At 33.1% G+C, this 13,682-nt stretch overlaps 1 protein-coding gene across 1 annotated transcript; it reads right to left on the bottom strand.

Annotated features, from left to right (window-relative positions):
• Window positions 1–4,069: 4,069 nt before the first annotated feature.
• LOC104210539 (uncharacterized) lies at window positions 4,070–7,068 on the bottom strand. Its single transcript, XM_009759462.2, has 5 exons — window positions 6,625–7,068; window positions 6,435–6,508; window positions 5,511–5,634; window positions 5,076–5,357; window positions 4,070–4,598 (listed from the first exon to the last, which is right to left on the bottom strand). The coding sequence occupies exons 1-5, from the start codon at window positions 6,748–6,750 to the stop codon at window positions 4,344–4,346; spliced, it is 861 nt and encodes a 286-aa protein (XP_009757764.1). The 5' UTR covers window positions 6,751–7,068; the 3' UTR covers window positions 4,070–4,343.
• Window positions 7,069–13,682: the final 6,614 nt, after the last annotated feature.

Genomic DNA, 13,682 nt, shown 5'->3' with positions numbered 1-13,682 from the left:
TTCATCTAAAGATGTGTCAATATCTAAGGAAATTCCAGGCTAAAAACATGATTTTAAATTTCAAGATCTTGTAAAAGAAAATAAACAATCAATATGAAGTAAGATTAAGCAGTCTAAATTTCCATATCATAAGAATAAGTATAACTTTCATGCAGTAAATTGTGTGAAAGATACTTTTCATTTTCAACGATGAACTATTGTATGAAAAAATTTATTTTATTCAAATGACCTTAAATTTCATCTCCAAATTACTATGTATAATATCAAACTCTACCTTTTACAAACAACTATTCTGAAAAAATTGGATTTCAACCAAATTCATGGGGAGGAAAATCATTTGGTGGACTGGGCTGTGGGCCTCATGGGTTTGTTAAACCGTACGGGTGAACTTTGATCCAGGACAATGTCACATCATGTTAAGCATATTGTTGGAATAATTTAGCGCAACATTATTACATAGCAGCTACCAATTGTAAAATGTATAGAACAACAATCTCATGTAAGCTTTCCCCTCAGAAATTATGACTCTTCCAGCCTTGAAAATAGAAGAAGATTTACCCAAGTCACCATTATTACATACTAATTAGGTGCCGATTTATCAATCGGGAGGTTTCTAACATCCTATAACACAAATTTTCCTTGGTGACAGGTAGTATATCTTGCATTGGGTGAACCACTTGGTCGTCGGAAATGTTCAATAATTATTATATAACAAATGCTTTTATTAGAAAAAAAATTCAATTTTGTGGTTTTGATTTTAAGAAAAAAAAAATAGGAAGATTCGAAAGGAGATAAAAGAATGAAAGAAAGAACACTTCATAGGTGGTAACGCAATTGGGAAGGTTAAAATAAAAGAAGCGTAGTTCCACGTTCAACGAGTTTCCGTTTTTCGCTTCACAAGTTTACTACGATTATGTTTATAGCAAGCAAAAGTAAACTATTTGTTGATATTCTCTGTCGTTATTTTAAATTGCCAAGAAACAAAATCCAAAAAAAAAGTTGGTTACGTCCTAAACAAAGCTCTACTCCTCTTCGTCTGAACGCAATGTGCCCAGGTTTTTCTTTTTAACTAGCTTTATGGTACGCGCTTTGCGCGTGTACTTGTATCAAATGAATGCTAAATTTAGAAGATATAAATATTACTTCCTCTATTTTAATTTGCATAATATATTTTTCTTATTAAAATAAGATAGACAGATAGATAGATCCGTGTATATTTTTGTTGTTGTGCACAATACATATAGTTAATTTAAACAAAGATCTAATGTTAATTGTTTTTAGTCCTTTTATATTTAAAAAAATATAGTTTTCGATTGGCGACTTTAAATAATTTTGATACATGGTTTTAACTTTGTGAGTTATTTCGATTTTAAATAATTTTGATACATGATTTTAACTTTGTGAGTTATAATTTTTTTTTCTATTTTTTTTCTTTTATGTCAAATATAAATAAAATTTACTGTGTTCATCTTTTAGAAAAATTTAATTTTGCTAGTAAACTCATGAGTTTATTGATTAGTGCAACTTCAGTACTAACATCTGTAACGGTAATCGTTTCATTTACCAATTGATGTGATTTCTGACATTGATCAATTATTTGTTTGATTGGAGTTACGTTCTTGTTGTTAAAATAAATGTTTCATATAACTAATAAGTTCACCATTTTTTACCTATTTAAATGCTCTTGATTACTGATAAATATTTCCTTTGTCTTAAACTATTTATCGTATTTCTATTACAAACACCTAAAGAAAATATTATTTCAAAGGATTTTTTTAACTATTTAACCCTTATTATGTCATAAATTTAATATCTCTTCGTTGAACATTTTCTTAATTTATGTGTCATCTCCATCTTCAACAACAATTACTACTAAGAATATAACAAAAACAAATTAGTTTGAAACAATTACTTCTAAAATGACAAATAATTTGAAACATCTATTTTTAGAATTACGATAAATAACTTGAGATGGAGGGAGTAGAAATTAATTCCCTTATATTAATTATATATTGGCTTATTTTAACTCTAATTCTCATCTAGCTTGACTTTTAGAATATCGATAGTACTTAGAAATAAAAAGAAGAATTAATAATAGTAGTTTTTTTCTTCAAATTAAAAAGTAGTAATAGTTCGTCTCATTTTTTTATGCCTTTAATGTCTAGAATCCCAATTTAATGCTTAGTGGTGAGACATTAATACTTTGAAATTTGAATTCCTAAAACGTATTTCAATGTCAGAATTAGTTCTTATATTTGGTCCTAAATATTAGGATTTTAAATTATAAAAGGAAAATTTTAGTTGATTTTAATATCTTAAATATTGGGATTTCCTATTATAATAACTAAAGTTTTAATTGATTTTAAAATCCTAAATATTAGAAAATTAATAAAATGACTATTTTATTCATTGTGAACTCTATTTTTAAAGGGCAAAAAAGGCGAACGACATTTCGCTAAGGGTCTTCGTGCTTTTAATATAGTATAGATAGTCCGTGTTTCGAAATTTATTTTTCTCATAAAGGGACGAGGGAAGTAAAAATTTAAAATTAAACTTACACTTATTATGTGACAGATTTACATAACAGCTTGAGCAAATTAGTCTACGCTCAGCCAATGTTCCTAATTTGTCTCAGTATTGATGAGATAAAAGAGAGAAAGGAAATAAATTAGTTCCAAAAAGGAGATTCCGCCTAGCTAGTACATTCCTCATCCTTCAGCAGAGGCGAAGCCACAGTATTGGCTGCGGGTTCGGCCGAACCCAGTAACTTTAGTTCAAATCATGTATTTATATTAATTTTTTTATTAAATATATACAAATTATTAGTTTAGAACCCAGCCACATAAAATGATTGGAATGTAACCAAATGTTCATCCCTCTTAGAAAAACTAGAATTTGCTATCACCAACTCGAAAGCCTTAGCGAAATCCAACAAAGCGGCACCTCCTCCTTTCCTAGCCTCAAAGCCGAAATCACCATGAACCTCGTCATAGCCCCTAGCATTTGTCCCAATATGCCCATTAAAATCCCTTCCTATAAACAACTTCTCTTAAGGTGGTCTTGGAGAGTATCCTTTGTAATTTCACGTTTATTTCTTTAACGCAAAACACAATTTTAGTAAAGTTTTTCCATATACCCAAAAGAAGCATAATTCGGTGAAAAACATGGTTCATGTAGCAACAATAGCCAATAGAATTGAATATCTTGCTACGTTAATTAGAAGTGCAAATCAAAGACCAAAAATGTTACTCGAAAGGAAACAATTTATTTTGCCTTGAATATTCTTTTAAGTGAAAGAATTTTGCCTCCACCGAGTCGCTTTCTGCAAATTCTGTTCGCTATTTGTTTCGCTTTCTCTTTTCCAAATTTGTTTTTTTTTTTTTTAGTTCAAAGAGCTCTATGGTAAATCCATACATGTAACACCCCTCCAAATGCAGATCTTTTTCCTAGTAAATAGAAAGATCAGCCCATCCTTCACCAAAGAATTAGTTTAAATAGCACCGGCTAGCTAGTTTTCGGACTAGTTATTCAAAAATAGCCAGCATTTGTAAAGTTATTGAAAAATAGCCACTATTTTGCTGCAACAGGGACCGGTCCAGCATAATATACTGGAGATCGGTGCACTTATGTATAAACTTCCAACATATTATGCTGGAACTCCAACACGCTGAAAGTTCCAATATATTATATTGGACCGATATTTTATACTAGAAATCTAGTATATTATGCTGAAGTTCTAGTATAATATGAAGGAGTTCCAATATACTTATGCTGGAACTCCATTATAATATATTGGAGTTCCAGTATACTTATGCTGGAATATTTTTTTAATTTTGAATAGTGTTTTCGTTCATATTTATCTTTACATGAAAAGTGACTAAATTTCAATTATTTTTGAAACTGTGGCTATTTTTGAACGACCAGTAAATCTAGCTATTTTTGAATTTCTCCCTAAGAATTACTAACTTTTAACCAGACCAATAGAAAAAGAATTTACATTTATTTAAAGCCAAACAGGAAAGTGATCTAACGAACTGGGGCAAGTATGTTAGAAATATGAACCAGAGTCTAAAAAAGGACACAAATATTAATTAATTAATTGAACTCAGACGACACATCTTCACAAAAACAAAGTGCACCAGAAACACAGATTTATGAACATAAAACCCAATTAGCCAAAAGTTCTTAAGCTCTGGTCGACATGTCAAATAAGACCTAGGACATACCAAATTCCAGAACACTGGTCAAATCACATCAGAACCAAACACCTCCGACTACAAATAATAATAGATAAAAAAGGAAACACAATTAATAATGATGTAAATTGAGTTAGACCTAGCAAGTTACACCAATGCAATGCTGCTCTCACCACCTGGAGGCTTGCGAACCCCGCCATAGAAGTCCCGAGATTCTACTTTTCCATCCGCGAATATATTACTTCCACTCATCTCTCGCAACTTTGCTGAACTCAAATGCTTCTCAGCTGATGCTGGAGGAGTATCGCCCTTGAAGATGTCGTTTCCAGTGAGCTCTGCAAGTTTCTTCTCAGGAATCTTTTTGGCTGTCTTGACCGCTTGTTCATCAGCAGACACATCACCCTGACAAAAGATTAAAAGAACGAGGCTGAACATATTTTGCTGACAAATAGTGAAGGGAATCAGAAATCGGATGGAGAAACAATGAGAAGAGAGATGTTAAGCTAGTGTCTGAGCACTCAACTCCTTGCCTGACCCGTCCTGAGGTTAAGCTAAGCTAAGCCAAGATTTTTTAGCTCAAGCCTGATAACATGCACAAAGACTCTGCATTTTTAGGATTAAAGACTAATGGGGACAACAAGGTGGTACGAACAGTTTCTTGTGGGATCATTTAGATAGTCCACTAACACTAAGGATAGTTGTACTACAAGGGGCACTGAGTCTTGCAGTTCATTGCCAATTTCAACCTCTATGCTCCTGCTACAATAGCTGCTCTACAAAGTAAGTGGATAGACATTGAGCCTATGCAATGCAGAACAGAATATGGGATGTGCAAGTATATAGATTGCAACATAAAGAGATATTGATAGATGTACATACATTATTTGCAGGTTCTCCAATGGTAATGCTTTCTCTTAGTGCTAAAGCACGAGCAGCCAATGGACGAGGTTGAATTTCAGGTGGAGGAGCAAAGATGTCATGGCCAACAAGCTCCTTGGTCTTTGCATCAGAAAGTTGTTTCTTCAACTTCATCTCAGCCTCACTTTCTAGAGTTCCACTTAGTTCCCTCTGCTTTGCCACTTCAGGTATAGTGACCGGCTTCTTTGGGGACACAGTATCTTCTTCACCAAATGAAATTTGACTAATACCAGCTACAGCTTGCTGTGGACAAAAAGCAGGTGTAAGAAGTCAGTTCGTAAGGTTATATATAGAGAGGATACGAAGTCCGTAGATGATTATGTATGTACATAGGATAGGAAGACCATATATGACGAATTGATTAAATACATAGATAACATAAAGTAGGATATGTACCTGATACATCCTTCTATTAGGGATCGCACTAGCACTGTCAGATTCTAAACTGCCATTTTCTCCATCAGCTACAAAAATACCGCTACCTGTCATCTCCTTTAGTTTATAACCCGAACAAGGCTTCCTGCGACAGTGCCAAACTTAACAGTTTCAGCTTATCCAACACAACTTAAGTAACAAAAAAAAACGAGAAAGGTACATCATTCCGATAATCATATACTCATAGATATCAGAGACATTGAAACGCCAGGAAAATACAGAACAATAAAGATATTTCAAATAATGGAGGTGATGAATATTTTCCGAGGGACAAAATACCATGATTAACACAATCCAATATCTCTTTTTCTGTCAAATATGACTTAGGTTATGTCAATTATTGATAAAGCACTATCCAGACAAAGATTGCTCGGTAAGATGTTTAAATCACTTCTAGTTAAGCAACACACATACTGCTGAGTGCAGATCTGAATGCATGAATGAGATTAGATATATGACATAAAAATGTAATATCCTAAGGTCAGAACTTAACAAAATTAGCAGACAAATTACAAAAGCATTGGCCAGAAATTGTCAAATTGATACAACAACTACTACAACCGAGATCGACTATATAAATCATTTAAATGAATTCTACTGTATTTGAGCTCTTTGAACAAAATAATAGGACCGAAAGGAGAAAAAAGAAAAAGAACAGAGAAGAAAGCACAGTGAAAACCGTGAAGAATAGAGCCAAAAATAAAAGAAACAAAATAACAATCAAACAAATCATCCGTACTATATCTGCCCATGGAAGCATTTAATGCCCTCTCGTTCGCTCAGATAAATTAACAAAATCGAAATATACAGAAAACAGAAAAGACAAAAATTAATACTCCGTAAATTAAAATACAAAAATCACAAAAAGCTGAAATATTTTCTTACCTCTTGTTCAAGCTCTCAACTTCTTCATCTGTCACTTGACCTCCAAATACCACCTTTTGGATCCCATCCGACGGCTGTCATTTCACCAGCAAAAAAAAAACATAAACAAAAACCTTAACTTTTAAAACCACATAAAAAAAAGAATCTTTTTATTTTTAAAAATGTTTTTTAGGAAAACTTATCCTCTCACCTGGCGTGAACGGGCAGAGGAAGCAGCAGAACCAACAGCCGGAGAATTTTCCGGCGGATTCTCCGACCAAGTAAGCAGATCTGCAGTGGAAGTGTGTGACTTCCTAACTGGAGTGCTTTTTTCCATTATTGGACCAACCCACCAAATTGCTCCAAAATCCACAACCCACAAACAGATTCTTCTTCTTCTTCTTTTAGCTCAAGACTCTTTAACTCAGCTTGGGTTCTGTAGAAAGCAATAAATTAAGAGATCTAAGAAGGAGAAGTTGGAGAAAATATTTGTATTTTTTTAAGGGGGGGTTTGTGTTTCCTTTGAATCTACTCTCTGCTTTTTTGCTTGCAGTGAGTGTTTGTTGGGACTTGGGAGCTACGATAGATAGAGAGAGAGAGAAAGAGAGGAAAATGAGGAATTTAGGAACGTTACTGTGTGAGTGTGTGTGAAGAGGAGAGAGAGGACTAAGATTTATTCAGGGGTTTTAAATTTTTTTGAATTTTTACTCCGCCAGATTTATTAATTATTATAGTATTAATTAAGTAATTAATTTAGGGCGTGGGAGTGGGTGCGGGGTGAAGCATGTGCACAGCTTGGAGAGGCACGTGTAGGCTGGTGGGTCCCTTATTAGTTTATTTATTTCTCCTTTTTTTACCAGGATGCCCCTATATAATTTTTCCTACTCCCTAACTACCCCTTTCTTTCTTTTTTTGTTAAGGACATATATAGCTGGCTTTGGGTTCGAAATAATTTTTTATTGTAGATCATTTCTTGCGCCACAATTTATGGAATCTTAATCTTCAATAATAAGTGATAGTGATCAATTTTTAAAGATTAAGATAAGCTCTTATATAATATAAGAAATTTATTTATTATGTTCGAAATTTTACTACTCCTATTAATATCATTGTTATTTATTTTTATCGAGAAGATGATACTAGGATGATAAAAGAATTGGATTTCACGAGAAAAGGCCAAGAAGCATGACGTTCATCATAGCTAGTATACTTTGAGGCTGATTTACCTGGAAAATAATAAAATGGTAGAAATTATTTCTTGTTATAAATAAAATTGTATTTTAAGGTTAACGTCTATATTTAGAGAGATTTTAGGGTTTGTTACTTGGTGGCTAAGTTATTTTTTTCCTATTAATAGAGGAGTTTTATTCCATTGTAATTCACCCCAAATTAATAAGAATTTTCTTTCTCTACTTTTCTCTGCGATACTCTTTTATTCTTTTATTGTTTTATAACACGTTATCAGCACGAGACTCTAACCAATTGAGTAGAAGCTTTGGGATTGAGCATAATGATTGTCAATTTTTCCATGAACTTCCTTCATGATTAAATTCTGGATTTAAGGAAAGTATTTTACCTTATTTTTCTCTTTTGAATTCTTGAAATTCTATAATTTGATTTTAAATACAAGCAAAGACAATAAATTTTGATTATAACTCTAACATAGTTTGTAAGAAATTATAACCACCTGAGTGATAAAATTTCTATGTCTTGCCATAATCAAATTCATGTATGATTGTGGGTAAGAAGTAGAAACCCGTCCTATTGAATTTGTTTCATTCTCATTCCCTTAAGAGAATGTGATAGCAATATGTGATAAGTCTGAAAGAAGATAAAATTATTATCGTGAAGGTATCAATGGATGTGGATGTGACGATAAATGAAATTATAATCGTTATCATTGTGATAATGAGAATAATTAGGATTCTCAAAATAATCTTTCACTCTGTGAAAGTAATGTTTGTCATCGATTCGACATGAGATTATGTAAAGCACATATAGATGATTATAATCCATTCATGGTGTGAATGTGACAAAATATGATTTATGAATACATATTCATTCTTGGAAGAATATGAACGTGCTAGTGGCAGTGAATATACCACACTTATCTCTAAAAGGAGGTTTGAGATGAAATAAGAAAATAATTTTATTATTATGGCATGAATGGCCATTGATCACGTACCTATTGTGATTATGCCAAAATATTATGGCAACGTGATTATTACAGGGCAAAAGCAATAGAAGCAACATATCTTACATATAATGATTTTGACCATGACCATAATTGTATAACTTTCTCCTTGAAAGAGATATTCACTATATGGATGTTGATGAATATGTGATAGTACAAAATTAATTGAAAGCTCTAAACGAGCCAGTTATACTATTTTGGAGAAATAAAATTGATTATCAATAAGGTATGGTGTCATAGTAAGTCTCAAAGAAACTTATGAAATTTCTAAAGTATTCGCAAAAGCGATTGGTTATATTGAGACTATAAATAAAGGAAAAATTTAACATCTTATATTACTACAACTTGTAACGGGATGATATGTATGTGAAAAGCTACCCGCTTTATCTCTAGTTTGTACTACACAAACAAAAGAATGCCACAATAAAGTAGAAGTTTATTGATATAAAAACTCATATCATAATAAATTTGTAGTTTATTCATTGCACACATCATGGTGTAAACCTGAAGTTTATCAATATTGATAATTTTTTCAATTGGCATAATTGGTTTAGCCATATTAATTTAAGTATGATGTGCAAAAATAAAAGAGAATTCGTATGGGCAAATATTAAAGTACTATAAAGCTCTTTATGAATTCTCTTATGTTGCTTGTTCACATTAATTAATAGATCAACTAAAATTGGGATTGAATCCCATGAATGTTGGAAATATCAAAGGTGAATATGGGTCCATTCACCTACCATGTATACCACATCAGATGCATCTATGAGATGGTTACATGTGCGATTATTATTAACCCGCAACATGATTTTCGCGAGGTAACTTGCTCAATAATTTAATTTCGAGCATAATTTCTAGATTTTCTATTCAAGACAATTCATCTTGATAAGTTGGTTTACATCACAGTTGGTTTAGCAAAATGATTTAATGAGTGCCTCCACTTAATAGCTAAACTATTGCTTATGAGAACAAAGTTATCTATATTAGTTTGATATACGTTATATACGAAAGTATATTATATTCTCCCCTCACAATCAGGAACCAAATAATCTCATCTTATTATTATAGATGTACAGTGTATATTTTAATTAACATCATAATGTACAAATGTGAATTTCTAAACTTGAGGAAGCAAGTTATTTTTCTAACATGAGGGGGAGATAAGATAAACAGTTGAGAAAGTGGAATGAATTATCATGTGTACATCTAGATCCTCGAATAAGATAATATGAACTTGAAGTTCATAAAAAGATAATTCATTTGCAATATATTGAAGAAGCATGCTAGACGCATTTGTTGACCCAAAGAAAGTAAATATATTTTCATTGCAAATGCTCATATTAAGTCCTAGAAGGACAAAGTCTATGGTGCGCTTAAAGCATATAGACAAATCGGTTTCAAATAAACTTCTTGATAAAGAAGATGAGCAAAGGAGGCAAGTGATCTAGCAGATCACATGACATAACACTTCATAAAATCTCAGGAGAGATTCAGGTACCTAAATATATGAATGAAGAGATCTCTATGTTATGTCTATATAAAAATAAGGAGGTTGAAACCGATATAAAATGTTTATCGACGACATCTATAATAGCGCTAAATATAAATATATATATATATATATATATATATATATATATATATATATATATATATATATATTGGAGGATCTTAAGTCTGGAGAAACAATTCATGTAGAATTTGATTTCATACGAAAGACATGTAGTTTTGGACATATAGTTCAAACATTCGAAAGTATAAAGTCAATAGGTGTGTGCAATCACTTTCATGTATTTTATATGTCGGCATGAAATGAAAACTTGATAAAAATCTAAAGTCTATTTATATGGCTTATCTGACTATATTTATATGATAATCCCTAAAGGATTTTAATTGCTTGAAGCATATACATTTTTTGATCTTGAAGTACCACATCCTCGGTGCAATTTATGCACAAATGTATCTTGCTATAACTATAAGCATGATAATGTGTGTAGGCATCTAAATTTTATTGGAATTAAATCCGTAAAATAATTTGGACTATATTATAAATTCAAGATATATTAGTTCAAATAAATTTATTGGGCTAATATAATTAGATTAGTTATATATGTCCAACATATATGGATTATTTAAATAAGTCTTAATCCATTGGGCTAACCCATTTAATTGGGCTAAAGTGATGAGCCCGTTTCATTAAGCCCAAGATGTCATCTTCCTAGACGCTTAGTTTGGTACCACGTGTCAAATGACGTGGCGTGAAAAGTCAGACGGAAGAGCCAATACGATTGTGCCACATGTCAAAATGAAAAGACATGCCAAGTCAAATTACAAGGCCAATGAAACGGCGCCACGTGTGCAAGTGACATATTTCGGCCAATCAAATGCGGCATTGTCACTCTTCAATTTGATTGGTCGGACAAAGTTTGTTCTTATCACAACTCCTCCATTCTACAACTATAAATAGGGGGCTTCATAACCCAGAAAAGACACCATAAGTTATAACAAGAAGCAAGAGAGAGCTCGTGGATCAAACGCCGCAAATTTCTCTACAAGTTTCAGACTTCAAGCAACCAAGTACAAGTTCAAGAAATCAAGTTCAAGCTCAAGAAAAAAGAACAATTCAAGTATTCAAGATCAAGAACGAAGTCAAATCAAATACAAGGCTCTCAAGATCAAGGCTACTTGTTCGTGATACAATTCGTGGCAACAGTCAAAGTGTTTACGCGGTTAAATCAAAGTCAAATTCAAGATCAAGCTCAAAGGCCCTTGAATTTATACTAGAAAAGTAGAATCAGAGGATTCATAGAGATTGTAACACTCAAATATTCGAAATAAAATACTACGATTGTTGTAATATTTTTCGGTCTTGATTTTATTTTCTTGACGCAATTTATTGTCTACAAATTCTGGCACGCTCAGTGAGACAATCTTTACCTCTCATCTCAACATTTCAATCACCAAAATTCAAGAACATCAAAATGGCTTCAAAGAAAATCAATTCCAGATCAACTTCCATTAAAGCTGTTAATTCCAAGTTCTATGCTGATGTGGAAAACATTCTCAATATTACCTTTGAAAACTTTGGACCAGTCACAAGGAGTAAAGTAAGCTCTTTAGGACAACAAACACTTCAAGTGTCGTCCACATCAAGTCTTATTGTCGGATCTTCATCCTCAAAAAGAACAAGATCCTCTACAAGCGTGAACCAAAAAGCAAATGATTTCACCGAAATGATCGAAGAGGTTCTTGCTTAGCTTAGTTTATCTAAGTCCAAGAAACCTTTCATGCAAGCCGATGATGATAACTTGAGCGTTGGATCTCCTCCAATCTCCATTAATGCGACCTCTAAGCTCAACAATGATCCATATTATTCTTCATCCTCTATGGCGATCATGCAAGCAATGGTTATTGAAGCTTCTACTGTAGAAGAACAACTTGCAAATTTGACGAAAGCAATCGAAAGCTTATCAAAGCACATGCAAGATCAAGATGCTAAACTTTTGAAGTTAACAAATACATTGGATATCATAGTAGAGGGAGAATCGACACAAATACCTTTAAATCTTCAAAGATCACAAGAGAAAGAAGACTCATTCGAAAATCAAGAAACGACAACCAAAGAGATTCAAGTCTCTGCTGAAGGTCTGATTTCCATTGAGAAATTAAAGGACTCCATCATGGAGTCTATCAAAGATAAACCTAAGTCGTCCAAATTATCACTCACATATGCAAAGCCGTATACACAACGGATTGATAACTTGAAGATGTCTAATGGATATCAACCTCCAAAGCTTCAACAATTTGATAGAAAATTAAATCCCAAGCAACATGTGGTGCATTTCGTTGAGACATGCAACAACGCTGGGACTTATTGTGATCATCTTGTCAAATAGTTTGTTTGTTCTTGTAATTATCCAAAATATTTTATACACCTATTAATTAGGAGATTTGAGATTAGGCGTACTAGTAAGAAATATAATAATACTAATAATAATATAAGTAAAGTAGTGGGCTCAAAGCCCACATCTGATGAACCACACGTTTAGGACATAAAAGTTTAAAGTGGGGTAAACTTTGATTCCTTTATTCATTAGAAGATAACAAATTACAGTGAGAGTATCATAGGGCACTGTGACGGCAAAACAGAAGGGACGAGTAGTAGGGATTGACTGCTCTTTATCTTGGATAGCTTCTCACTGAAATTTTGTGGAGAAAAAGGCTATATAATCAGACTGAGGTCATTGGAGGCCGTTTGGTTGGTATTCTAGACGTTGCAAAGTGGGGGAACTTCCTGTTAACGAGGTAAGTGAGACTTTAAGCTTGGAATACTTGCTTTTCTAAAACCCATTTTCAAAGTGTGTTTTCTCTGCCTGGTCCATGTGTTGGGACAAGCGTGCACTTGGCAGAGTCAGTGGTCTTAGACTAGACGCAATTATATTATCTTACAAAAAAAATATTATTATATAAGTTGTTTGATAGTGCGATATGGCTGTGCGCCATGATACTGAGTTTTATACGGCTATGCGCCATGATATTAAGTTTGATACGGCTGTGCACCATGATGTTGAGTCTGATACGACTGTGTGCCATGATATTGAATTTGATACGGCTGTGCGCCATGATGTTGAGTTTGATACGGCTGTGCGCCATGATGTTGGGGCATTGTGTATGCCTTGTACATCACCCGAGCAATTGTGTATGCTCTATTACATATTTGAGGCACTGTGGTGCCGTTGTGGACTCTTGGTGTGCTGGTAAATTTCTTTCACTGCAATTATGATAAGTCCTTAGTGGATATTCTTGTTGGTTAATTCTTAATAACTCTATTGATACAAATATATCGAGTTATTGTATAATTATCATATTTACCATATCATTCATGTTGTAGTGTGTATGTATTTTCCAACACTTGTTCCAGAGGTATTTAAAGTGGCAGGTCGAGGATCTTACTGGGTTATATTTACGTATAACTCACTCCTTACTTGTACCTCTATGCAGATACCGTTGCGGGAGATAGAGCTAGTGGCTGACGAGTTTGTTCAAGTGGATTCTATTGCTGAGGTGAGCCA

Source organism: Nicotiana sylvestris, chromosome 4 (assembly GCF_000393655.2).
Source record: "Nicotiana sylvestris chromosome 4, ASM39365v2, whole genome shotgun sequence".
Lineage (NCBI taxonomy): Eukaryota > Viridiplantae > Streptophyta > Magnoliopsida > Solanales > Solanaceae > Nicotiana > Nicotiana sylvestris.
This window is presented reverse-complemented; position numbering and strand designations above follow the sequence as displayed.

Coding starts and splice junctions, on each gene's coding strand:
- LOC104210539 (XM_009759462.2), bottom strand. CDS start 6,750: ATGGAAAAAAGCACTCCAGTTAGGAAGTCACACACTTCCACTGCAGAT. Junction 6,509..6,624: donor CCTCTGCCCGTTCACGCCAG/GTGAGAGGATAA, acceptor GTGAAATGACAG/CCGTCGGATGGGATCCAAAA. Junction 5,358..5,510: donor CTAATAGAAGGATGTATCAG/GTACATATCCTA, acceptor TTTTGTCCACAG/CAAGCTGTAGCTGGTATTAG.